The following is a 27,995-nucleotide window of genomic DNA, read 5'->3' on the forward strand; positions in this document are numbered from 1 at the left end:
CGGGTTCCCAGAGGTGTCTGACTTTGGAGATTCATTACTCAAAGAGAATAAAATGAACAGGTATATCCCTTCTTGCATCTTTCCATCCCTCTTCCCCAGGGCTGCTTGGGAGAATATGCCCCCACCCCATTTCTTCCATACATTTACCCCAGGCTCCCCATCTGTGCTCTCCCAATATGGGCCTATCTCCTTGGACTTTCCTTCTAGTCCCCTCGCTCCCTAATACTCTTCCTGGGGCTCAATCTTCAAGATCCTCTTAGGACTCAGGAATTCTCCAGATCCATTTGCTCACTCAACATATCTAGGGTCCCTTACTTCTGGGAATTAAAGCTATATATTCTACTGAATGTCTTGCTGTCTTGCCAGCAAAATGTTATATCTTATATACTCCTCTCCCCATTGCTCCAAAGCCCTACTCACCCATGCATACCACCTACTGTCTCCCCAGGTAGAAACACACACTTTTAGATGCTCTCATGCCCAAAGCCAAAGGTCTGTCCCAGGCTTGTCATGCAGGATCACATGCCAGCCCCAGCATGCATGTCTGTCTGGGGGCCTCACCACCTTGCAAGGCCCAGCCACTCAAACAAGACAGAGCTGGAAACTTACAAGGGCCAGGGGAAAGCTGGTCTCCTCCCAGGCAGCACTGGGAGCTGGTGGCCTAGCCCCGACTCTGGCTTCCCCCAAGGGCCAGCACCTATAATATGTCACAGGGGCATTTGGTCCACTTCCCTGCTTGCTACCTAGAAGCTTATGGATGCACAAAGTGTCAGAGCTGAAAGGGATCTTAGGATACAGATTTTAGACTACAGATTGTTGGAGCTGAGAGGTTCCTTGGAACACAGAATGTTAGAGGTGGAGAGAATTTTAGAATATAGAATTGTTTTTAAAAAGGCAATTGGGGTAAGTGATTTGCCCAGGGTCACACAGCTAGTAAATGTCTGAGGCCATATTTGAACTCAGGTCCTCCTGACTCCAGGCCTGGTGCTCTGCTGTAGCCACTGCACCACTTAGCTGCTCCCAGAACATAGAATTTCACATTTTATGGTATCTTAGAATACCAAGTGTCATCTTTTTTTTTTAAGGCAATTGGGGTTAAGTGACTTGCCCAGGGTCACACAGCTAGTAAGTGTCAAGTGTTTGGTCTGAGGATAGATTTGAACTCAGGTCCTCCTGACTTCAGGGCTGGTACTCTATCCACTGCACCACAGAGCTAGAAATCTTAAAAGACAATGTTGGAGCTAAGGGCCTTTAAAGGTCATTTAGTCCAACCTCTTCCTTTCACATAAAGAGATTAAGGGTCAGGGAGAAGGAAGTGACTTGGATAAAGTCATCGAGCTTGTTAGTGGCACAGCCAGAACATGAATCTTGCATCTTGTTTCTGAACCTTGACCCTGTGGTTTCCCTGGGAAACTTCCCCCTGGATCTGCCCTCACTTTGACCTACTTCCCCCTAACTTATACTCTCTCCCCAAGAGCCGTACCCTGTTCCACCTCTTCAGAGGTAAAGGCATGAATGGCCAGGAATCCAGACGCCACCAAGAGAGCCCGTAACACAGACGGCAGTGGCTGCATCTTCCAGTCCTGAGTCCTCCCAGCTGGGATTAGCGCCTCTGGCCAGAGCAGTCACTTCCTGGAGAAAGCCAAAGGAGGGAGGGTGAGCTTGGTAGGGGGAATCAGACAGAGCCTGGTGACGGACCACAAAGGAACCCCAAAAGGAACTGAGGCAGAGATGAGCTCTTCTACTTTTTCTAAATATCTCCAAAGGACATTCGGCATAAAGCTAAGTACACAGTGGGTACTCAACGTGTATTCACAGTTGACTGAAGAAACCTAAAAGATGGAACATCTCTTATGCCATAGCATCTCAGAGCTGGAGGGAACCACATGGGTCAACCAGTCTCACCTCCTATCCAGTGCCCAGGTAGCACACCAGCATCCATAATAAGCACATCCTTGCCTGGGTACCCACACTTCTGGTAATAGGGAGGGAGCTCACTCTGTCCAGAGACATCCAGGTACCCTTATGGGGAGCTCTGATTGTTAAGATGTTCCTTCTATAGAACTAAAAATCTGCCTCAAGGAATTCTCCTCCTTGTGCCCATTGCTAACTAGTTAGGTCCGATGATCCACCAGGCAGGACAAATGTAATCTTTCCGACTATAGCCCTTTCAAATAGAGGAAAGCAATCTCACCTAATTTTTCTTTCAGCTTAATTAGTCTTTCAGCTAAGCATCTCTAGTTCCTTCACGGGATCCTCTGGTGAGGTGGTTTTTGGTTCCTTCATCATCCTTGTCATGTCAACAAATGCTCTAGTTTGTCAATATTTCTCTGAAAATGTGGTGATCAGAACCAAACCCAGAGCTGCAGATCTGGTTTGCTCAGGGCAGAATACGGGGGAATCACTACCTGCCTTATTAGTGCTAGATAATCTGATTCTATTAACACAGCCTAAAACTCTATCAGTTTCTTTGGCCTCTGAGTCACGCGGTGAACTCCTATTGAGATTGTGGTCTGGGCCTCACACACCCATGAAGTGCATTGATTTCTGTTAAGTTCATTTTGCCTGGGAGACTCGGCCCGCCTCCCTACAGATTCCCAGTCTCTCTCGGCTGTGCACACTCCCAAATTGGATCCACCAGCCTGCCTGCCCACCCTTGGGCTCTCTGTACGGGCATCCCTGGTGAGAAAAAGCTGAAACATTGAATATTTTACTCCCTCTGCTTTTCCCAAGACTTCCTGCAGTGCTATCCATATGTCCTGTTGAGCAGACAGGAGCTGGAACCCCTTTCAGGGCCCCCAACATATCCTGACCCCGAGTCAAGGCTCATCAATCCTTCCTCCCCGGGCGAGCTGCCGAAGTAAAGTCCCTTCCAGATGAATCTGCATACAAATTTACATACTCCCTTCAATACCACAGTATGGGTCCTACTTCAACCTTCACAGATCACAACCCCCCTCCACTGTTTCCTTACTAGATGGCTGCATGCGCAGCCCTGGCCAATCATTTATTTGGTCCTTCATTTATTTGTTTATTCTAACAGGCCTTTATTAAGCATTTATGTGCCAGGCACGGTGCTAGGCACAGTCCCAGATACAAAGATAAAAACTGAACAGTCTCAGCCCCTGAGGAGCTTACATTTTAATGGGGCTAGGGACAAACAATGGGACACATAGATAAGTAAATAAGCATACATACCAATTAATATGGGTGAGGCCCTAACAAAGATCTTGAAAGGTCAAAGAAATGCATCCCCTAGTAGCCACCCTAGGGGGATAAGGCTAGTTCTCCGACAATATAGTTTTCCCTAGTGCTTGAAAAGAACTTTGGATTTAAAGCTAGAAAAGCCAGTTTCAAATTCTGTCTTTGCTACTTACACTAGCTGTATGGCCTTCCTAGGCAAGTGCCTTCCCCTCTCTGTCCCTCAGTTTCCTCATCTGTAAAAGGGTCTATTAGATGGCCTTGTGTCCCTTCCAGTGTAAATTCTAGGATCCTCTCCAGCACTGCAGAATTTGTATTTGACTGGCATGGCCTTTGAGGGCCAGGGCCACCCCAATGATCTGACAAGGTATCAGAGAACTTTGATGGAAAAGAGGTTTCAGAGAATTTAGTAGTGAAAAGGATCTTAGAGATCATTTAGTCTAACCCCTTCATTTTTTAAAAATAAATTTTTATTGATACTTTGTTTTTTACATTTCCTGCTTTCTCTTGTATCCCTCCCCATCCCAGAGAGCTATCCCACATAACAAAGAATTAAAAAAAAGAAAGAAAAAGAGGAAAAGGGTGAAAAAAATCAGCAAATCTGATCAGTACAAAAAAAAATTCTGACAATATATGTAATGTTTCCCACTAATAGATGCCCCCCTCCCCCACCTTTGCAAAAGGCATGAAGCCAGTTCCTTCATTTTACCAATGAGGAAACTGAGACCCACAGAGAGGAAGTGACTTGTTTGAGGTCCACACCAATTGTAAATATCAGAAATGGCATTAAAAATCAGACCTTTCACTGTAAGCTGGGCTCTTTCCAGTACACTGTGGCAGGACTTGATTTAATCATGAAATCAGCCATTATAGCTCCTGGCTAGTTGTACTTTCTGGTATGAAAAGCATGTCCCTTTATAAGAAGTCATGTAAAAAAAAAAAAGCTCTTGCTTTCAGGTTCATTTGAAGCAAGATTATTGCGATTTGGCCCCTGAGCGTCTTACCTTTGGTAAGACTGGTAAACTGGTAAAAAAAACAAAAAACTGGTAAAAAAAAACTGCTCATCTTGCTTCCCTACTAGTCCCAAGAATTTTGGTACAGTGTAAAAAGTCTGGGACTTAAAAGTTAGAAGATGAGTGTTCAAGTCTTACTTCTTCCCACTTTTTAGCTGTGTGACCTTAAGCAAGTCACTTTACTTGTATTTATATTCCTAACACTTATCACAGTGCCTGGTACATAGTAAGTGCTTAATAAGTATTTATTGATTTGATTTCCCATCTCTGATCCTCATTTTGTTCTCCAGTAAAAATGTTAGTCAGCCAACAAACATTTTAAAGTGTTTACCTGACACTACCTGAGAGGTGGCATGAAGGAACACCAGCCTCTAGGCAAGATTCTTCACACTTCAAGTGCCACCTCAGGTACTCTGGCAGTGTGACCCTGGGCAAGTCACTGAATCTCTGTACCTCTAGACAATTCTCCAAGACTATATAGAGTACTTTGATAAAGTAAGTTTCATCCCGTTAAGTTCCCTTTATCGATGAAAACACAGGTCTGGACCACATTTTATATATTTACATTATGTATGTTGTCATTCAGTCCTGTCCAACTCTTCATGACCCCATTTGGGGTTTTCTTGACAAAGATACTGGAGTGGTTTGCCATTTCCTTCTCTGGCTCATTTTACAGATGAGGAAACTGAGGCAAAATGATTTGCCCAGGGTCACACAGCTAGTAAGTGTCTGAGGCCTAATTTGAACTCAGGTCTTCCTGACTTCAGGCCCAGTGCCCTACCCACTTCACCACCTAGGTGCCACATGTGTATGTATATATACACACATAAACACATGAATAAGTGCACACACACACACACATATATATATATATGTTACTTATCTCACAAGGCTGTTGTTTGCAACAAAAGAGATAAAGCTTTGTAAAAATAAATTACTATTATGTTTGTGTTGTCCATCTTTCAGACTGTAAGCTCCTTGAGGACAGGGAAAGTGACTCTTTTAAAATTTTGCATTAAAGTCCCTTACAATTCAAAATTTTAACAACCAATGATTTCTTCTAGCAGCACAGGACTATGCACAGGTGCTTAAGAAATGTTTGTTAAATGCATTGCCCAGGAAAAGTCACTTAACCTTCCCTGTCCCAGGCAACTCTCTGGTACTGCAAGCTGCCCATCTGGCAGAGTTTCCTTACCAAGAGTTCCATATACCAGTGAAATCATAGGTCCAGCTGTCTGGTTCAAATATATGTTTCCACTGGTATAAAGAACTCTTGGTGAGGAAACTTCTCTGCACCAGTGTAAATGGTAATGTATAGTAGGTTAAATTGATTTGCCTAGCTATGATGTTTCAGAGAGAGATTTGAATGAATCAATAAGTATTTAAGTTCCTACTATGTGCCAGGCACTTTGGATAAAACCCAAGACTTATTGACTACCAGCACAGCTCTCTCTCTATCCACTATGCTATGCTGCCATAGCATATTAACACTGGGAGAGGGAAGGCTGTGGGAGTAAATTGACAGCCCTAGCAAGTAGGTTAGGTAACCCCTCAGTGAGTTAACTAGCATTTATTAAGCACCTACTATGTGCTAGCCATTGAAAGGCTGCTCTCTAGGAGCTCATAGTCTAATGGGGGAGAAAACATGCACACAACTATGAACAAATAAGATCTGTCTATCTGTATCTATACACACACATATATAAAACATATAACAGATTATGTATATAATAAATTGGAGATAAACAACAAAGGGAAGTCACTAGCATTCATTAAGGCAGATTGGGAAAGATTTCTTGTAGCTGGTGGTATTTTAGCTAGGAAATGAAGGAAGCTAGGAGGCAGAAATGAACGATAGAATTTCAGGCATCGAGGGCAGCCAGTGAAAATGCCCAGGAGTCCAGTGTGAGCGCTGTAGGGATTAGCACACGAGGCTCCTGGGACAAAATGTATTGTGTCATGAGGATTCAGAAGATGAAGAGTTTACTTCCTGCTCCGGGAAAAGGGAGGAGAAAGAGGGATAAGGGAAAGAGAATCTGGGAAGACTTCCTAGAGGAGGAGGCATTTGAGCTATTTCTTGAAAGATGAGAATTTCACAAGTGGAGATGTCAAGGACATTTTTGGAAGAAGCTGTAACTGGAGAGGCAGGAGAAGTTCAGCGGAACAGGGAATAGATCATTCTGGTGTCGGGGACCAAAGGAGGGGCTAGAATTCTCCCAAGGTACCAGCTGGCCTTGAAAATGGCCTATGAGGGGATCATGACTGCCCTCATCTTCATGCTGAAAGAACAAGAGACATTGCCTCCCATTCAGCCAAGGTGTCAGTCTGGGGCTTCAGTGAATCAGGACAGTGGGAGTGGGGAGGGGTGGAGGGTGGGTAGAGTGAAGTCAGGAGCCCCCAGCCCACCAGTCTCTAGGGAGAGAGAGAAAGGGGAAAGAAGCTCTATGGCCAATAGGTACTAGCTCTGGTTTGCTCTTTGGACAGGGTGACAAAGGGCTTCGTGTGCTCTGGGTTCTGGTTACTGATTTACTCTTCTCTCACTGCCACCCTCCCCCCACTCGATCCCATCACCACCAAGGCCACTAACCCAGCCCACTAGGGGCGCCCTGACCCAGGGCCCTGCACCACATCCAGGCCCCATGACTGCTCCCTAGTGTTCCCCCTTTACAAACACACCTGTCCCTCCCGGGTAGACTTGGAACAGAAACATCCCCCATGTCCATAAACCCGCTGCACGTTTCGGGTCACCCTCCTTATTTCACTATTCAGGAGTCCTTTGGCTGCTCCCCAACTGGGTTCAACCCACAGGGCATGCTGGTGCCCCCCGCTCCGCACCCCAGCCCTAGTCCCCACGTCTCCTCTGCTAGAGTCTCCATTCATCCCTTGAGTGGCTCTCTGTTCCAGTCATCCAGGGTTCGTCCTCTGAGTCGCCTAAGCTCCATCTCCCTTGCCCCAGGAGTCCTGGGCTCGTCAGCCCAGCCTAGTCGGGCCCCTCACCTCCGTGGCTCTTCGCTGCTGCTGCCTGCCCAGCTAGTATTCCCCGGAGCCGCGCTGCAGGGCTCCCGGGGCGGTGGCTCCCATCAGCTACGGGGAGCAGGGCTGTCGCTCCCTGCTCTCCCTGCGCTCCCTGCCACGCTCTGGCTCCGGCCCCGGCTCCGGCTCCGGCTCCGGCTCCGCAACAGTCCGTTACAGTCAGGGGCGCAGCTCCTGCGAGGGGTGGCCAGTGCAGGGGGCCAGGACCGCCCCGCTCCGCGCCAGCCCTCTGGGTCCCCCCGCTTAGGCTCTAAGGACGCTTGGCCCCGGTCACTGGGTCACTGCCCGTTACGGTCCGCCCCCAAGCTGTGGAGCCAACAGCTGCCAGTGGGGAAGACCTAGCAAGAGGCTTGGGGGGGGGGGGAATCCCAGTATGGACCCCTCCTCTCTCCTTCCAGCCCCGCCCCGCCCTGCCCTCTTCTCTATTCTCTCATCTCCCCCTCCTCTCCACCTCTTCCCTCCACTTTTCATCCCTTATCCCTCCCTTAAGCCCTTCCCCTCTGGGAATTCCTGGCCATGCCACTAAATAGCTCTGCGACCTGGGGCAAAGTCACTTTTCTCCTCTCTAGGTTTCAATTTTCTCCCCCTGTAAAATGAGGGGGTTGGTTGGGCAAGATGATCTCCAAAGTCGCTTTCTGCTCTGATATTCGGTAGCTCTGGAGCGGGATCTGGTTTTGAATTTAGGCTTAGCCTGGGTTTCAGTGGTGTGAGGGTTAATGAAAAGGGGTGGGGTTCGGCAGGTGGCCCTAAGGGTTAGGGTAACAAGCAGAGTCCTCTGCCCGGGCGTAGTGCAGCCCCATTGGTCAGATACTGGTGGCGGAGGGGGATCCTGCCCCGTTCAATGGGTCTCTGCTGGCCCTAAGACCCTAGTGGTACCCCTTTATTGTAGGAGCTGCATCCTTAGTCAAGGCCACCCCATTATTTCCTTCTCCAAGTAAAGGCTTCCCATCCGATATCACCCCCTGCTTTCTAAGGCAACCAGGAGCTAATATGATCTCCAGGACACCAACTTAAAATTCAGCAAACATTTATTAGTTGCCCATTGTGTAGCCTGAGTTAGGCTTAGGGAGATAGGCTTAGATAAGATCCAGTTAGGTTGCAGCCTTTCCCAACAAATCTTTCCAGAGCATTTATTACAGGGCCCCGAGGGGAACACAGTTGGGTAAGACAAACTCCCTGTCCCCTGAAAGGAACTATTTAGACCAAGAGTGGGAAGTTGGTTGAGGGGAGAGTGATGAAAGATACAGGAATCAGCATTCTACAATGTCAGAGCTGGAAGGTTTCTGAGAGATCATTTAATCTAACCCATTTACCCTTACAGATGAGGAAACTGAGGTCGAGAAAGGGAGATTGATTCACCTAAGGCAAATGAGTAGCTACAAGTGTAGAGATGCCTAGAAACCAAGGAACCAACCCAACTCCGAAAAGTGATTAGTCAGTGGCTGTGGTTCTTAAACTTTTTGGTCTCAGGACCACTTTCCACTCTTAAGAATTACTAAGGACTGGGGCAACTAGGTGGTGCAGTAGATAGAGCTCAAGCCATGGAGTCAGGAGGACCTGAGTTCAAGTTCAGCCTCAGACACTTAACACTAGCTGTGTGACCCTGGGGAAGTCACTTAACCCCAATTGCCTCACCAAAAAAAAAAAAATTACAAAGGATCCTTTAAAGAGTTTTTGTTTATGTGGGTTATCTGTACCAATATTTACCATGTTAGGAATTAAGATGTTTTAGTATTATTATGAAAATACTTTTCACCTTGTGGATCCTCTGAAAGGGTCTCAGCACCACTCTTTGATAACCACTAGTATAAGGTTATGCTTTAGGGATTGCTAAGTCTGTATTGATGGGAAGCCCCATGGTTTACCCCATGAGTTTTCCTCATTATAATAACCATATGGGAGAATTGTAGTACTTTCATTTCTGCAAAGCACTTTACATACCTTATCTCATTTGTTCCTTGAAAGAAGTTTGTGAGGTAAATACTATAGTTATCATTACAGATGAGGAAATGGGTTCAGTGAGGCAGGTGACTTAGTCAGTCAACAACATGCATTTATAAAGAAACTACTAGTACCAGGCACTGTGCTAAGCACTGGGAATACAAAGAAAGGCAAAAAAGACAGTTTCAGCTCTCAAGGAACTCACAGAATAAAGAGGAAAACATCATGTACATATTTGTTGTTCAGTCGTGTCTGACTCTTCGTGACCCCATTTGGGGTTTTCTTGGCAAAGATACTGGAGTGGTTTGCCCTTTCCTTCTCCAGCCCATTCCACATATAAGGAAACTGAAGCCAAGAGGGTTAAGTGATTTGCCCAGGGTCACACAGCTAGTATCTGAGGCCACATTTGAACTTAGGTCTTCCTGACTCCAGGCCCGGAGCTCTATCTAGTGGGCCAACTAGCTGCTACATGCATACATAGTTTGCACAACTACGTTCAAACAAGATATGGACAAGATAAATAGGAGAAAATTAACAGAGGGAAAGTGGTAGCATTAAGGGGGATCCAAAAAGGCTTCCTGTAGGAGGTGGGACCTGAAACTTGGAAGAAGCCATGAGGCAGAGATAAGGAAGGAGAAACTTGCTGGGTTCACATAGCTAGGAAGTGTTATAGATAGATTTAAAGCCAGGTCTTTCCTGATTCCAAGATCATTGCTATTTCAACTGCATCATGCTCCCCCATTCACTTCTCCACGCCTTCCCTCTCTCTTTCCCACCTGCTCCTTTGTAGAAGCTACTAATTTGAATGTTGAACAAAGGGTCTGACCTCCTGGACTCTACCCTGGGCTTAACTGCTTCCTGCCTCAGTTTCCTCATCTTTAAAAATGAGGATAACAATAGCATCTACCTCCCAGAGATATTGTGAATATAAAATAATATTTATAAACTGTTTTGCAAACCATAAAATGATATATAAATGCTAGATATTATTATCTCTAGTCTCTGTCCTTGAGCAGGGAAAGTGGGCAGATGGCTCAGGCTTTGGCTATGAAGACAGCTGCCCTGAGACCCCACTCTGCCTCTTGATCCTTTCTCCTGCACTCTGACCTCAGGTCAAAGGCCAGGCAGCTGTTGTTCAGGTCTCCACATGGGCAGGAGGTTGAGATGCTGAGGGGTCAGCGCAGTCTGTTTCTGTCCCATCCCCATGCCTCACTCCAGTTCTAACCAGACCCTGGGTATCACTGATTAGGCCCCTGGGGTGCTATTAGGGGTCCAGTGGTGGGGGAGGGGGAAAGACAGTACAGAAGAGAGGGACTCTGAGAAAGTAATGGGGCATTTGGGGAATCTTAGGGGAGGTCAGCACCAGCGGGGAGGACCTGAGGAGAATGTAGGGCCAATAGGTGGGGACCTTTGGAAGATTTGTGGGGCCTGTAGTGGGGCCCTATCAGCTCTTCCTGTAATTGTAACAATCCAATTGATATTTCCTCTCAAGTTCCCTTATGGCTAACAGGTACTTCCAGTTCACCTCCTGCTATGCCATTCTATTAATCCAATTCATCCAGGCCCACTACCCTGAATGCTGCCTCTACCAGTAACTTCATCCCTGTTCATCCCAGCTCTACTCTCACTCAGTCCTTATTCTCCCCACTTCCACTGGGCCCTTTGGAAATCCATTTTGTCCTGAACAAATTACACTTCATCCCAAACTTTCTTCTCCACTCATTCGGTCCCTTCATATGAACTGAAACCAGGCTTTCTCCTGAAGAGTCCATATCTCTAGCTGCCTAGCTGCCTTCTCTATGGTGGATTCTTTTCTTCTCCCCATCTCCCCAGCCCTGGAGGTAGAGGTGATGTTCCCCCGGCTCCCCACTGCCACTTCTGGATCCCTGCTCTGCCACCATCACTCAACAAATTCTTCTTTGGAGTTTATGCCATCCAAGTATGCTCCCTAATCATCTTTGCTATTTTGTATTGACCTCCTAGGTCACTCAGCCCACCTTTCTTCATGAATTGACTCAGTCTTCCTTTTTCCCTGTCATTATCCTCAGAGATTTTAATGTCCATGTTGATGACCTTTCCAACAACATCTTCACGCTTCCTTAAATTCACTCCTAGGACCCCCATCTTGATTCTCTTTTAGGCATGTAAAATGTAAAGGCAATAGATTGGGAGTCAGAGATTCTCAGTTTAAGTCTCAAGTTTATTATTTATTAACAAATATTTATTCATTTGTTATTACCTATATGACCTTGGGTAGATCACTTCCATCTTTTCCCCTCCCCTGACCTCAGGTTTCTCATGTTTAAAATGAGTCAGAGCTGGATTAGATAGCCTCCAAGGTTCTTTCCAGCTCTAAATCTATGTCCCAGTGGTCTCCCAGTGTAGTCACATCCTCACCATCATGTGAAATGGTTACACCTCCATAATCCTGAATTCTAAAATTCCCCTTTGACCACAATCTCTTATCCTTCCCCACCATGGCTCACCCTCACTTCCTTACAATTTTCCTCTCATCCTTTTCTTTGCCCTAATCCTGACTTTCTACCCCTCAGGTTTTTCTTATTCTCCTAATCTATAAACTCTGTTCTGTCCACTGTTCCTTCTCTGCTGAGTTTTGACTCTAGGATGAGCCATTTCAATAATGCCCTCTCCTCCACCCTTGATTCCTTTGCCATTGACCTTCCACCATTCTTGCCCAGCTAACCCCAACCATGAGTGACTCCTACCATATACTGCCTCCTTTCCTACTTCCAATGACCTTACTCCATCAGGCATCCTGTCCATCTCAAGGATCTTCAGTCCTTCTTGACTCACTCCTTCCCTGCTATCCACAGAATTTCTCAGGCCTCTTCTATCCTAAAACAAAACAAAGCAAAATAAAACCAAACAAAAGCAACAAAAAATTTCTTTTCATTCCACTGCTACTTCAAGCCATTGAATTACAGCCCTCCTGCCTTAACTACTAAAATTCTAAAATGAGTTTACTCTCACTGCTTCCACTTCCTTACCTTTCCACTCATTTTTCAAAACCTCATAATCTAGTCTCTATTGCAACTCTTCTCTTCACTGACTTAATCACCAAATCCAATGGCTTTACCTTCTGTCCCCATCCTTCTTGAATGGCAGCTTGTGCCATTGTTAACTACTCCTTTGATATATTCTTTTATACTGTTGCTTCCTGTGGTGCCTATCTCTTTGGCCACTTCTTCTATAGCTCCTTTATTGCCTACTCATCTTCCCCCTTCTCCTTAATGGTGGTTATCCCAACATTTTCTCTTAGGTCCTCTCACTGTTTATATCATCTCTTGGCAATCTTATCTATTCCCAGGATTTCAATGATCTCCTCCATGCTGACATCTCCCAAATCCACATCTTTGAGCCCAAATCTCTCTTTAGTTGAGTCACCCATCACTGATCCCCTGCAATACATCTAGCTTCATCTAGATGTTCAACTGGCACTTAAAAGTCATGCCCAAGACTGGGGTCACCCTTTCTCCCCAACCCAGCTTTTCCTCTCAAACTCTTGTTTCTGTTTATAGCATCCCATCCTCTCATTCACTATTCAAATCCTTGGAGTTGGTCATCTTTGACTCCTTCCTCTCCCTCACCCTCCACCTGCCAGGAGTCCTATCAATTATTGATATATTTTTTAAGGCAATTGGGGTTAAGTGACCTGCCCAGGGTCATACAGCTAGTAAGTGTCAAGTGTTTGGTCTGTGGTCAGATTTGAACTCAGGTCCTCCTGACTTCAGGACCGGTACTCTATCTACTGCACCACCTAGCTGCCCCCATCACCTCTTTTTTTAAGAATCACTTTTTTACTTTATTTTTTCTTTTCCCAGACTTTCCTAATAGCCTCTTAATTGCACAAGCAATCTTGTTAATATTACTCCTCTGTTCATGGCATGCCTCTTCTAAAATTTGACTCCACTAGGCCTTATCTTAAGGTATGGGCTCCCCTTCAAAAGATGATTAGCATTTAGAAAGACAGGTAGTGATGGCTGAAAGCCCATAAGGCTTTATCAAGGACAACTTATGCCAGATGACTTTCATTTTCTCTTTGACCAGGATTACTAGACTGGCAAATCAAGGGAATGCTAGAGATAGAGTTTACCACAGAACTTTTAATATAATCTCTCTTGGTTAGAAAGACATGTAAGTTCCTGAGAGTGTGAATTATTTCATTTTTTGTATTTGTAGCCCCAGTCAGCCAGCCAGTCTGTGTAATTCAATAACACCTATAGTACCTAACACAGTGAATGAATGAATGAAGCATTAATAAGTACTTACTATGTGCAAAGCACTATGCTAAGTGCTGGGGATACAAATGAATAAATTAAAACAATCCCTTTCTCCTCAAGGAGCTCCCATTCTAATAGGGGAGACAACACATATGGAAATGTATCTGTCACATAGTAGGGTGCTTAATGAAATGCTTGTTGATTGGTTGATGCTATTCTTGTGGACAATAACAATGTCAATAATGATGCTAGCTAGCTAGCATTCATATGTGCCAAGCACTGTGTTAAGTGCTTTTATAAATGTTACCACATTTGATCCTCACAATAACTCTGAGGAGTAGGCATTATTATTAGCTTCACTTTACAGATAAGAAAAGAGACAAACAGAAGTTAAGTGACTTAACCAGGGTCACAGAGCTCGTAAGTGTCTGAGGTCGGATTCGAATTCAGGTCTTCCTGATCTGAAGGTCATGAAGAATGGGACAGAACTTAAAGGACAGAAGGACAACAGCTTCCTGACTCCAGGCCTAGCACTCTCCACTGCACCACCTAGTTGCCAATATGGAGAGATATGGGTTAAATGTCTAACTGTAGTTAGACATAGAACTTGTAGAATGACTGGACCCAAAGATTATTTATAAATCAATTGATGTCAGCTTGGAGGAAAGTCTCCATTGTTGTGCCCCAAGGATCTGTCCTTGGACTTGTTCTGTTCAACATTTTCATCAATGGTTTGGACAAAGGCACAGAGAATAGGTATGCTTATCAAATCTGAGGATGACAAAAGCTAGGAGGGACAGCCAATATACACTGGATGACAAAATCAGGATTCCAAAAGATCTTGAAAGGTTAGAAAAGAAATGAACCTACTTTAGTAAGATGAAATTTAATGAAGTAAGTGTAAAGTGTTATGCTTGGGTTTCAAAAATAAACTTTGTAAGTATAAGATGGGAGAAGCTTACAACAATTTATCTGAAAAAGATCTGAAGCTTGTTAGTGGAGCTGTGAATTGGCATGATCATTTTGGAAATTTGGAATTATGCAAATAAAGCGACTAGAATGTCTATACCCCTTTTCCCAGCACCGAGCTTATACCCCAAGGAAGTCATTGATAAAAAGAAAGTCACATATACCAAAATATTTATAGTAGCATTTTTTGTGATAGTAAAGAAATTTTGAAAAAGAAGTAGATGTGCATCAATTAGGGAGTGGCTAAACAAATTTTGGTACATGAATTTAATGGAAGATGACTGTGCTGTAAGAAATGACAAATATGATGAAGCAGGGAAAGATCTAAATGAACTGATGCAGAGTGAAGTAAGTGGAGCCAAAAAAACATATACAATGACTACAACATTGTAAGTGCAAAGGACTAGGACCACAAAACAATCGAAAATGAACATTGCAAAATTATAAAGAACAAGCGTAGCTTCAAAGAAGAGACAGGAGGAGCGACCTTTCCCCATTCCTTCCTAACCCTAAACCTAATCCCCTCCCCCCTCCCTACCATGGGCTTTCAGATTTTTTCAATCCATGAATCTGTTATGCTAATCCTTTTCTTCCTTTTCTTTTACAAATTCTTTGTCATATGAGATGGCTCAGTGGGAGGGGGGAAAGGAGGAGGATAAAGGAGAAAATTTAGTCAATGTAAAATCCAAAGATTATTTCAAAAAAGAAAAAAAAACCTATAGGCTTTAGTGGACTGCAAGCTGAATGAGCTAACTTGGCAGTCAAAAAGACCAGTACTATCCTATGCTGCACTTAGGCAGGAATAATGCAGGCGTAACGTCAGAACACAGGAGGGCATAAGATAGTTCTGTTGGACTTTGCCCTGCTTAGATCACATTGGGAGCTTTGTGTCCGGTTTTGGGTTAGCCACTGATAAACTTGAGTGTTTCCAGAGGATCCTGGAGTGCTCTGGAGAAGAGTAGACTTAAGAAGGAAGGACGTGATAGCTGTCAGACTTAATCTGCTTGGCCACAGAGGGTAGAACTAGGAGCAGCACCTGGAGGTTTCAGATACAGGTTTCAGTTAGCTACAAGGAAGAAGCGCACGGGGCCTTGGAGTCAGGAAGACCTGAGTTCAAATCTAGCCTTATCAACCTTAACCCTGGGCAAGTTGTTTGACTTCCGTCTGCTTCAGTTTCCTCATCTGTAAAATGAGGATAACAACACCTACTTCCCAGGGTTGCTGTAAAGATCAGATGAGATATTTGTAAAGCACTCAGCAGAGTGCCTGGCACACAGTAGGCGCTTGATAAATGCCCATTTCTTCCCTTCCTTGACAGTTGAATTAGAATAGGGATTGGAACCCGGTGATTGGACTGGGTGAGGAAACTTCCTCGTCAATGCATACTGGAACCTTTTCTGTAGAGCACTGAGTGGTTAACCACTTGCTCAAGCAGCATATATCTCAATGGGGATTTGAACCCAGGTGTTTCTGACTCGGCTGGCAGGTCCACTAAGCCACGTGACCTCTCCTCTCATCAAAAATGGATGAAGCCGCTTTGGGAGGCAGTCTGCTCCTGCTCATCAAAGCTCTTCAGTCACAATGATGTTTTGGAGGATGATGTTTTGGCCATTCAGATTTGGATCAGAATGGGTGACCTCTGAGGTCCTGGCCAGCTCAGAGATCCTATGCTGTGTTCTAGCCAAACTAGTTTTTGAGCTGTGGTCACCCTGCCCTCTCCTCTCTCTGCCCTTGCTGGGGCTATCCTCCGTGCCTACAATGAACTCTCCCTAAGCATTTCCATCTGTTGAAGTCTCTTACTTTATTTAAGGCCAAATTCAGATGCCATCTTTTCCAGGAAGCCTTCTCAGATCTCTTCTTTGGTGAAAGTGATCTATCCCTTCCCATGGTTCTCTTAGAACCTTTCTTTGCCTGGATGCCACCTTTGCCCTTGTCCACTTTTCATCTTGTATAAATTATCTGTGTAATTCTCCTCCCTAGTTCCCTCCCTGCGCTATCCTTTCCCTCCCATTAGATTGTAGGCTCCTTGAGAACAAGGTTTGTGTTATATATAAAAATAAACACACATATGTATGCATCTGTATGGATGTAAGTATGCATTTTCACTGACTACTTACTACATGGTCATGTTCAAAATAGATATGCAGTTAAATGTTTGTTGAAATCAAAAGAGGCCTAGAAGGGGAAGGGGTGGACACTGAGGGAAGGTCTATGAGGCATGGGGAGAGGGGAGCTGAGGGAGCTGGGGCTCTGGTTTCCCAGGGGCTTCCAGAAAGGAGTTTCATGAAAATGACCTTAGTCTGGCCCCTCCTAGGAGTTTCTCACTGGTTGAGTGAGTCTTCACCCCTTCTTCCATTCCAAGCTTTGCTTTTGGAGCAAGCCTGGCTGCTGAAGAACTCAGAGCCTCCTCTGGCCTTGGACAGTGGCCTGAGACACCTTCAGTTTGGACTCTGGGGTAGTCTTAGTCCCCTAGCCCGACCCTCTCCCAAGTGCCACAGGCTGAGGCCTTCCCTGGAACCCAGGGAGGGAGGGAGGTAGAGGAGGAGAAGGGAGGGGAAAGCTGGGCAGGCTGGAGTCTTTCCCCAGATTTATAACCGGAGCCAGAGTCAAACAAAAACCCCTTCATATGTCTGGCTCCCACTGTAGCCGCTGCCGCCTCCCTGTCTCCTCAATAGCAGAAGGTTCCCCCAGGTTAGCAGGCGCCCACCAGGCTTCCCCTCCCCTCGGGTCCGCTCCTTTGGTATTCCCTTCCTCCCTCTCCCTAGGACTCCATCTCTCCCCTCCCTTTGGCAGCAGGGCCCCAAAACTGTAAGAGGGGCACTTTACAGCTCTTCCAGAGCCTGGAGGCCCCGTCCCTTCTCCCCTGAGGGTCTTCGTTCTCTTCTTGTTCCCTTCTGACAGGGAGAGAAGAGGCTCTCACATGAATGGAGGTAACTAGCTGGGAGGAAAGTCAGGGTTCTAGTCTTGGCCTTATACCTAATGATCCTTAGAAAAGTCACCAGGAGAGTTTTATCTCAGTTTTTCCCTTTGTGGACAGGAATTCTTATCTTTATCCCCCTAAAAGAGGAAGGGATCAGGTCCTGATCATGAACTCCTTCTTTGCCTTTGATTGTGGGTGAGGGGTTCTCTACAAGGAGAAGTTCAAAGCAGAATCAGCGTCTAGGTCTGGCCTTGATACCAACAATATTGCTTTGGATGGCAGTTGGCTTCGATGACCAGCCTGGGGAACACTACTGACTTTGTTATTTCAGAGCAGGAAGTTGCTTGCTTGCCCAGCCCCAGTCCCAGGCCCTGAGACTTGGGCCAAGCCCTGGTGAGTTTTGAGGCCTGGGCCAGGGATACCAGTTTCCTGCCCTGCTTGACAAGCTTCTGCCTTTAGTGGATCACAGCATGGCACCAGGCCCTACCTCCCCTTCTGTCAGCCCCTGGGGGAGTCATCTAGAGATCCCCAAAGACAGTCATCCCACCACTTCTCTTTCCTCTTTGCTACTGGGGGGTGGGCGAGGGTGGGGTAGGTTTGGAAAGAATCTCTGAGCTCTCTGCCTCCTTGGAACCTTAAAAAAAAAAAGGGAGTCCCTGCAAGGCTATGCCTTCTCCAACACTGGATACCAGAGCTAGTTCTCTCCATTCATACCCTTAACATTAGGAAGTTTCTGTACCCACCTCCAAAGACTATCCTCTGACTCCTCTTTTTCTAGAACATCTGCACCCAATTTCTAAAATGGAGATGGTAAAGCCACAAAGGACAGGAAGGACTGTGGAAGCCATTTTTCCTCAAACCACTAAAGCTAGTGTGGAGACAAGGAAGCTGAGGTAGGACCTGGCCAAGTTCTCGGAGGGGCAGTCCAAGGCTGGGAAGGGAGGGGACCAAGAACTTCCAGGGGGTGCAGGCGTCTCTCAGAACAGATTCTAAAGTCACACACTTTTATGTAAAGATGCAAAGCATTGTACAGTGGAAAAGAATGGATTTTGAGTCAGAAGATATAGGTTCACACTCTCTAACACTCATTACCTATGTGATCTTGGGCAAGCCATCTCTCTGAGTTTCAGTTTCCTTAACAATGAGGGTGCTGGGCTAGGTGACTTATAAGGTCCCATCTCTCACTGCTCTAACTTGATAATCTTATGAACTTATGTATAGTGAACAAGACTCCTGTAGGAGGGAGTTCTTTGTCAGACTGTGGGTCCTGATTTTTGGTTTGGAAAATATAGCCACTCTACCTGAAGGCTCTTGGGAGGAGAAATAACCCATTCTCAGAAATTCAGGGTTTCAGGTGGAAGGATCCCTAGGACACAGGAGGTTAGAATCAGAAAACATCTTGGCATATGGAACATATCCTTTCTGTAGGAAGAAAACTTAGAGACCACTAGTCAATTGCTGATTCTGAGGTGATTCGGAGAATTTTAGAGATGCAAAGGTACCCCCTTTTCAGTTTTCCAAATGAATAAACTGGAGGCTAGATCAATAAAATGACCTGTCACATAGCATAGGTACTTAGGGGTCAGAGTGGGGATTCAGACTTTGTGATTCTGACTCTTTCCATTATACCATGCCACCTCCTCCATCAGAGAAAAGACACCTTCCACTGCAAGAGGCTGGAGTCTTGAAATGGTTGTCATTAAAGGGGGTAGACTAGGTGATCTCTAAGGTTTCTTCTGCTTCCAAGTTTATAATTCTGTGACATGAGAAAGTTTGGAGAACAGCCTTAGACAATTGTTGCTTTCTGGGGGGTGGGAGTGGTGGTGGAAGGGTATAGGAACTTTGGGGGGGGGGGCTGGGAAGATTTTGGTTCCTTCATAGTTGCATCCTGGGCCTGCTGCTTCTTCCTCCTGAGCTTGAATCTGATGTCTCCAGCTGAAGTTACCCTGATAATTCTCTGCCCCTGACCCAGTCAGGAAAGAGTGAAGGGGAGAAGAGGGGTAGTTAGCTGAAGCTAATACTGGAGGAAGAGAAGGCCTGGAACTAGGAAGTGGAGAAACCTAGGGCTGAGATACTGTTTCTCACCTCTCCTGTTGCTGGCGATGCCGGTGGCTGATTGCAACCCTGAGAGATGAGCCTTCACTCTGGCTTGGCTTCAGGATTTCTGTGTGGAATCCTGGTCCATCTGAAGCAGAAGGGGACTTATCAATCTACCCTAACCCCCTTGCTGAACAGTGTGTACCTACATAGGCAAAGGTAATGTGGTGGAAAGAGCACTAGATTTGGAGTCAGAAGACTTCAATTCTGTCTCTTATTAGTTGTGTGACTTTGGGCAAGTACTTTACTTGGGCCTCAGTTTGCTTATTCCCTCCAACTTTAAATTCTATAAACTTATGATCATAGGGCCCTGCTTGAGTTGGGCAGGACGTGTGCAAAGAACAGCCCAGTGTTCTACACTCCCAGCTCCAATCCCAGTGGTTTGGCCTCTTCTCTGCCCACTTTGTCTCTGGCGTGGGTTTAAGCCAGTGGCTCTCAAAGTGTGGTCTGGGATTTTTGAGGGTCCTGAGACACTTTCAGGGGGTTGGTTAGGTCAAAAATATCTTCATAATAATATTAAGATGTTATTTGCCTATTAAAATACTCCTCCCTTTTCCAACTACATTTCTTTGTGAGGCTGTATTTTCTTCACATATTTCAACCAAAACAACACATCGCAACAGATTGAATGCAGAAGCAGATATGAGAATCCAACTATATTCTATTAAAACAGACATTAAACAGATTTGCCAAAAAAAAAAAAAAATGCCACTCTTCTAATATATTTTGCTTTGGAAAATAGTTACTTTTCACAATACATTAACAAGTACTTTAAAAAATTATCAGTTTTGATTTCTAACATGGTAAATATACACATAACCCACATAAACAAACTCTTTGGGGCTCTCAATAATTTCTAAGAGTGCAAAGGGGTCCTCAAACCAAAGAGTTTGAGAATCTTGGTTTAGATTACTGGTAAGACACCTGAACCACCTCACTCTCCCGACCTCCAGGTTATAAGGCTTGAAATAGGGAAGGGGTAGGAATGGGAGTGGGAGCTGGGGAGGTAAGGAGGGAGGGATTCCCAGAAGTGGCACTAGACCAGGAGTCTGGAGACTAGCTCTTCCACTCACTATGAGACCTGGGGCAAATCCCCTTCCCTTCTCTGGGCCTCAATTCCTCATTTAAAAAATAAAAGGGTTGTACAAATGGATGCTTTCTTGAGGATTTTCCAGCCTAGGGGTGGTGGGGGGAAATTTCTCTATGATTATTGGGCCACTAGTGCCCTCTGGTGGTCACTAGGAGACCTGACTGATCTAGGATATTACAACCCCTTCACAATGTAAAGGACCATCTTTTCAAAGGAACTGGTGGTCAATTCATCACCTTGCAACTAACCTGGTGATGAGCTTCTATGAATGTAGCCAGGTTGGTGTGCAGGCTGGTGTGCAAACACCCAGCCCATCCTCAGGTGTGCAATCAAAGCCTCAGCAGCCTGCATGCTGGCATTACCTTCCTGAACTCAGCATCCCTTTCATGCTGAGGTAGGTAGTGAAGAACTTGGTTGGAGGCTCCTCCACATAATGTCAATAACCCACAGTTCTATAGCATCTTAACATTTACAGAGCTGTCGACAGATTGACCTAAGGCTCCACTCACGTTCCCTCTGACTTCTTGGATCAAAACAAAGCTTTTCCTAGCACCACTTGTCTCTATGTGTTCTCTCCTCTTTCAGACAATTTGAAAGACCAGTACTTTTAATCACCTTGAACTTCTCCCTGAAACAAAAGCCCATCTTTCAATGGTCTTGCAGTAGCGCTACATGGATTATCAGTCTCCATGGAATTAAAAGTTGTAGGTGGACAATGTCACGATGTGTTTTCTCCAGAGCACTTAAGACTCTTGCAGACTTGTAGTCAGTTCAGTATATCTCAATGAGTCAGAAAGCATGTCAGAAGAAGAGAAAATTGAAAGAATCACTGTTGGAAGTTGTAGAGATGGCAGCAGAGGAGGAGGGGGTTACCTTAGATATAGAGACCCTCCAACACACTGCACAAGTACAGGAGATGACCCTAGCAGCCCAGATAGAAGCAGGGCATACAGGGGAGACTCTGGAATCCGCATTAAAAAAGTTAGCGGCACAGATGAGGGAGGATGATCTGGTAGCATCCTTAAAGAGATCAAAGAGAACATGGACAGAGCCATTAATCTTAATCTAACATAAAGATCAGGGCCAACAAATCTATGAACCCAATAAGCCATGTAAATTCTGGCTAAGATCCACCATGGCTGGCTCCTTCCTTCCTCTGACAGGGTCAGGTGGTGGCAGAGGGCAAATATCCCAGAAAAAGAACAATACTTTTTGCTCCCAGGTTTTATGCTAATGGCCCACCCAGGCTGAGAATCTAGGCAATAAGAAGTGTCACAATAATGTAGAAAGGAGTGGCAGGTTGTGGACTCCCCCACTGTGGCCTGTGGGAGAGGAAAAGCTTATCATAGATAATAGAGGTAGATTCCAAATTTGGTTCAAAAAATATCCTAGGTCCAATCACTAGCCAGAAATTCATTAGGTTTACAAGCTTTGGCTTTATAACATAAATTATCCTCCACCCCAACTACCCATTAGCCAACTGGATCAGCCATTCACATCTTAATTTGAATGAAGCTGAACAGTTTATCTTGTTAAGACCTCTCAAAGATCAGAAGAAAGTTTTGCTCCTTGGACACTCCTGGATGGGGGTTTGGGCACCCAAGTGCCTGGATTCGGAGTCAGAAGACTGGTTCAAACCCCAACTCCGACGCTTTTTAGCTATGTGATCTTGGGTCTATCAATCTCTCTGAACCTCAATTTTCTCATTTATAAAATCACCTTGCATCACCTACTTCAAGATTCCTACTGTCATGAAAACTTCCAAAGCATTATGTTATTGTGAGAGGAAGGTAGGTACCAATGACAAGTTGCCTAGACTCAGGAACCATAGACACAATGGCATACTGCTGATAATCAGTAGAAGCTCTGGCACAGAACACACACTCCTGGCAGTCACAGGAGTCATTCTTTATTGGGAGGTCTCTCTCATGGGGCACAGAGTAGATACATCTACACACAAAAGGCATTTCTTCACAAAGAAAGGGAAGTTGTTGGGGTTTCAGAGGGAAGCAGAAAAGGTTTTGTAAATATATAGCAGGCTTCCTCTGTTTTACAGCATGGGGAGAGAAAAATCTTAAGAGAATTAAAAAAGGGAACCCAATCCTCTTCAAACTACCTTCCTGTGGGACATCCTCGAAAGCTTGCTATGTCAGAATAGAAAGAAACACCTTCTCTACTGCAGGGTCTGTACCTTGTGTGGGGCAGCTCCTTGCTACAAGTAGTCTTCAGGACTAGAGGGTTTGGTTAGGCAGGAGAATCACTTATGCAGTGTTGATTCGAGGACAAAGGGAAGAAGAGAACTTGAAGACTCAAAAAATGAAGCCGTGAAGACAATAGGGGACTCAAGGAGAAGGTTAGGAAGACAAAGAAAAGGAAATTGGGTGTGTCTATAGTACAACACAGGTGAGAAAGAAAACTCTGGATTCCAAGACTTCCCTAGGCTACAGGAATTCTCCAGAGGAGTGGACCACAACTAGTAGGAAAAAGGCCCAAGAAACTTATGTTTCTGGGCAAACGTGAAGAACGTGGAAAATTTGTTAGTGATTTGCACATACTACATACATGACATTTATCTTTCTGTCACGGCCAAGGGACAATTATCTATGTACAAAGTGTGGGCAGGTCTCCTTTTTAGAAGACAAATTAAAGTGCCTTGAGGAATGTTTCTTCAATCCCTGTTATCAGGAAGAATGCAGTCTTCCTTTAAAAACTGAAAGAGCTTTCAAGTACAAAGAAAAAGGATCTGTTAAGACAGAGAAGACTTGTGACTGGAGGATGGAAGGTGATAAAAGATGGATGGTGATAAAAGAGAAAATGGATGGGTCACTGAGCAACTGGAGCTAAAGAGCAGATATGACACTCTTCTTGAAGAGGAGGGAGCAGCTAGTAGCTATTTGTCCTCAAAGGAATTGGTGATACAGACCCATAGATGCTGTCAGGTCAGAAAAACTGTAAAGAGTCAAAGGAAAAAGAAACAATTATTCAGAAAATGCTACAGAACACCCAGAACACCCAGAGAGGAAAGAGTTAACTTCTGCAAACAGACCACAAGCCTGGAGCTATGGAATGAAGACATGGTAGTCATCATACGGACTCCTGCAGGAGTTCATGCTCTGTGAAAAGCAGAGTGGCAGCTAATTATTTCTTAGCTTGCAGTAACGATAATTTCATCCATAAAAGGAAGATGAGAAACTATTATTCTGGATCAGACTTTTACCAAAAAGTAACTGGGTCCTAAAGAAGAGATGAGAGGAATCAAGGTGCAAGTGATCACTTCATCTTAAATTTTGAAAAAGGAGTGGAAAACTGAGTACAGTCTGACATGCATGCAAGGTTACTGGAGAAAAGACTTTAAAAGATTCAGAAAAAGGATAGGCAGGATCCTATGCACCAAAATCTGACAGAAGTCATACTAGGAGGAAAAGGAAGTTTTTAAGAATGAAATTCTGGAGACACAAAAATAATTTCAATGAAGAGACAAGAGAAATGTGTAAGCAAATGAAACTTGAGCAACTTAGATTTTTAAAAAGATGTGTATAGAAGATGGAAGCAAAGGCAGGTAATGGAAGATGAATACAAAGCATGGCATGGGCCTGTAAGAACAGTGTCAAGAAGGTCCAAGCTCAGAATGAGCTAAGACTGGTAGAAAAACCTAAAAAATGACCCCCCAAAATTATTTTTAAAAAGCTATATTGAGGAAAAGGATGATTAAAGACAAGATAGGACTGCTGCTCAAAGCAGATGGGCCAATCATAACTGACAAGACAAGGGAGAGAAAGAAAGGCTGCCCAACTCTTACTTTGTTTCTGCTTTGTCTGCCAAGGACACTGATCTTTGGATTGGAAAGGACTGAACAAAAATGGCTAACAGGATATTTAGATCCAAGATTAGCAGGGAAAGAGTAAGAGAGTACCTACCTGCCCTTCAAGTCACCAGGCCCAGATAAACTATATCACAGAGAACTGGTCTGAAAGATCAAGATGAATGGGAAAAATGCAACAAGACTGGAAGAAGACAGGGAAGATTATGAAGTTGGCAAACTGTAGGCCAATAAGCATAACTTCAATTTCTGTCAAAATTCTGGAACATAATATTGAAGAGGTGGTTAAGAGATGTACAGAAAAGGAAGCAGTAATCACAAAGAGTCAGGATGACTTCATGAAGAACAGGCCATGCCTGATTAACCTCACTTTTTTTCTTTTTTTTTTTTGGACAGATTTACTAGATTGATATATCAGGGGAATACCACAGATTTAGTTTACCAAGATTTTAGCCGAGCATTTAACAAACCTCTCATGCTATTCTTGTGAAAAAGGAGAGCTACATGATAAGGAATTTGGTATTGGATGAATGGCTGGACTGAAAGAGTGGTCATTAATGTTCTATGTCATTATTTGAAGGAGGTCTTTAATAGAATGCCCCAGAGAAGTTATTGGCTTTATGCTGTTCAACATTTTTATCAACGACTTGATAAAGGTGAAAGATGGCATGTTTATCGAATTTGCAGACAAAGCAAAACTCAGAGGGACAGTTAACAGATTGGATTACAATCAAGATTCAAAAAGATCTCACAAGTTCAAAACACTGGGATCAATTGAGTAAGATGAATTTTTACAGGGATAAATGTAAAGTCTTATACTTGGGTTTAAAAAAAATCAAGTTAGGGAAAAAAAGTCAAGATAGGGAAGGTATAGCTAGATAGTTCATTTGAAAAAGTTTTGTCAGTCTGAGTGGACTTTAAACTCAATATGAGTCAATATTGCGATAAGATAGCCAAAAAAGCAATCAGGCTACACTGAGAGGCATAGTGTTTGGGACACTAGGGAAATGAAAATTTAGCTTTCATCTGCCATAGTCAGATCATACCTGGAACACTGAGTGGTTCTAGGAGTCACAGTTGTGAAGGATATTGATAAATTGGAGAAGTCAGAAGAGGGAGACCAGAAGGACCTCAAGATGATGTCATATGACAACCAGGTGAAGGAATTGGGTATGCTTCTGCTTGGAGAAGATAAAACCTGGGTGGACAAAGTGCCCGTCTTCAATATATGAAGGCTGTGATGTGGAAGAAGTCCTGCTAGGCTAGGGGGTGGGGCAGGGGAGAACTAGGAACAATGGGTGGAAGCTGCGAAAAGGCTGATTTCAGCCTAATGTAAGAAAAATTTCCCCACAATCAGAATTGTCCAAAAGTAGAATGGGCCGCCCTAGGTGACAGTGGGTTCTTCTCCATCAGAGATCTTCAAGCAAAGGCTGGCTGGCCACTTGTTAGGAATATTGAACAGCATACTCTTGTTCAGTATGGGTTGCACCAGAAAGCCTCTAAGGCTCCTTCCAATAACAGGTACTGTGAGGAAGTATTCCCTCTTTCTGGAGAGGGAAGGGTGGCCAAAGGGACCCTTTCATGGTATGGTCTAGGTCAACTTCTTTACTCTCCCTCCTGCATCTTCTCTGATCATTTGAAAACCTCTCTAGCCTGGAAGATCTGTGGATGAAAAGCTATATATAACACTAGTCAGAGTCTCCTAATACCTAGGGGCTTCTTCCTGGAAAGAATCTTTCCTATTCTTTTCCACAGATTCCATTTATCACCACTGCATTCTCATCTGGGACTGCAGAACCAAGGGAAGGAGAAAGTCTGAAGGGTCAGGTGAATAATGACTTTAATGTGGTCTATGTCTGTAAAGCAGATAGGCAGCAGACCTTGGACAAGCAGAGCTGCTACCAAGTGACCTTCTTTAACTTGCACCCTCAGAGTAACCTTCTAGTGGTGACGTGTGACTGAGAGCAACAACAACTGAGAGGGGAAAGAACCTTGTACTGCCCATACTAATATGACCATTGATTATGCCCAGAGTAACATGACCTTCCCAGTACCATTCAGATATTATCATGACAAGCAGATATGAGGCTTCCAACAAAAAGTCAAAACATTTCAACAGATAAAGTAGATTTAAAAAGGAATCCCTCCTGCACAATTGGAAATAACTTGGTCTAACGTGACTTTCTTTTGAGGGATAAATAAGTAGAGTTGGCCAAGTTTTTTGTTCTCTACCCCACCACGGTTCGGTACTCACATTCCATGGTTTCTCTAGTAGGTGTCTAGGGTACTAGGAAAAACCCAAGGATTTCTCTCTCTAAATACAGGGAAATAAATCCTATGCAAGTTTTCCCATCAAGGAAGAACAAGTAAGACACACTTAGACACCCAGGTTCAAGTGGGAGTTGGGAATAACAATTTGCTAACATCCAGCTCTACGTTATTACTCCTGATCTAAGATAAATTAGTCAAGGTGCTGTTCCTGAAACCCAAGAGTTCTGCACTGTTTGAAGAGGGCAGGGACATAGCTTAGAGGCAGAGGAGTGGCAAGAAGTGACACACAAAGGAGGGATACCACCTGTATGTTTGAGGAACACACAGAACAAGATGTCAATTAACAGATTATGCCAAAGGAGCTTCCTAATGGAGCACACAAGATGGAGCAAAGCTTGCTACATCAGATCCTTTCCAAACTAAGTCATTTCTGCTTTTGTCCTGCACAGTCACTATGAGATGGAGGCACGGGCCAGTCTCTGACCAGATAACAGAACCACTGAGAGTTGGCACTAGCTGCTTGTTCTTGGCTGGCACCAACTTGAAGAGAACAGTATTGCCAATGGCTCTAGGAGTCTTGGCTAAAGTAACTGTAGTCTCCTGAAGACACTGTTTCTTCTCGAACATATTGCTGCTTTGGAAAGCGTCCTAGGGTCGGCACAGCTCCTGGTATACTGTGGGAGAGTTGGGGAGAGGGAGGAGTAGAGGAAGGAAAGAGAAAGGGAAAGGAGACAGGTGTGTCAGAATCTCTGAAAAAGCCTGGACTCCCAACCTCCCTAAATTGGTCAGTATCAGAGTTACTTCCCTGGAATGTGGTCAGGTCAGGATACTATGAGGTGTAGTGGCAAAGATGCTGATTTTGAGTCACAAAGCTAGGGTTTGAATCCTAGCTTTGTTACTTATTATCAGTGTGACCCCTCTCTGGACCTTAATTTCTCCATCTGCAAAATAAGAGGTTGGACTGAGTGATCTCTAAGGATCTTTTCTGTTCTCAATCCTATGATCCTGCTCACAAGTTTGATTTCTAGCAAGTTACCTGGTAGTATATGTGAGGTATTGCTAACAATACCGAGCAGAATGTCACTGAGCAGAATGTCACAGACCAAATAAGTCTTGGGAGAACTTAACCCCTGCAACCAACTGGACATATAAAAACCAACTGAGCAAAATCAAGGAGGAAGACCTACTACATCTTCTATGAAATGTGTTCATCAAACACGAAGAAGTTTACCTCCTGACAGAGGGGTGGCGGGAAGGAGAGAAAACAGATTTTTTTGTTAATTGAAAAAAATTAAATAATTTACAAGTGATTCTGAGGATCAGCATGTCAAACTAGTCACAGGGATTGAAGGAGAAGATCAAGGCACAGAAATTACCCTCAGCCAGTCAGCCCTTTCTG

The 27,995-nt window shown here is 44.5% G+C and overlaps 2 protein-coding genes across 2 annotated transcripts in view; both read right to left on the minus strand.

The window, feature by feature from the left end:
• The window catches only part of FGFR4 (fibroblast growth factor receptor 4), a 30,431-nt gene extending 10,946 nt beyond the window's left edge, over positions 1 to 19,485 (minus strand). The window contains exons 1-3 of the mRNA XM_027867155.1: positions 19,404 to 19,485; positions 11,915 to 12,044; positions 1,484 to 1,632 (exon numbers count right to left, since the gene is read on the minus strand). Of these exons, the coding sequence (XP_027722956.1) occupies positions 1,484 to 1,574 (91 nt within the window). The 5' untranslated portion in view covers positions 1,575 to 1,632; positions 11,915 to 12,044; positions 19,404 to 19,485. The remainder of the gene's footprint in view (positions 1 to 1,483; positions 1,633 to 11,914; positions 12,045 to 19,403) is intronic.
• A 642-nt stretch (positions 19,486 to 20,127) lies between these two features.
• The window catches only part of ZNF346 (zinc finger protein 346), a 35,039-nt gene continuing 27,171 nt past the window's right edge, over positions 20,128 to 27,995 (minus strand). The window contains exon 7 of the mRNA XM_027867156.1: positions 20,128 to 27,270. Within this exon, the coding sequence (XP_027722957.1) occupies positions 27,165 to 27,270 (106 nt within the window). The 3' untranslated portion in view covers positions 20,128 to 27,164. The remainder of the gene's footprint in view (positions 27,271 to 27,995) is intronic.

Source organism: Vombatus ursinus, unplaced genomic scaffold, assembly GCF_900497805.2.
Source record: "Vombatus ursinus unplaced genomic scaffold, bare-nosed wombat genome assembly UNPS02014785.1, whole genome shotgun sequence".
In the NCBI taxonomy this organism is placed as follows: domain Eukaryota; kingdom Metazoa; phylum Chordata; class Mammalia; order Diprotodontia; family Vombatidae; genus Vombatus; species Vombatus ursinus.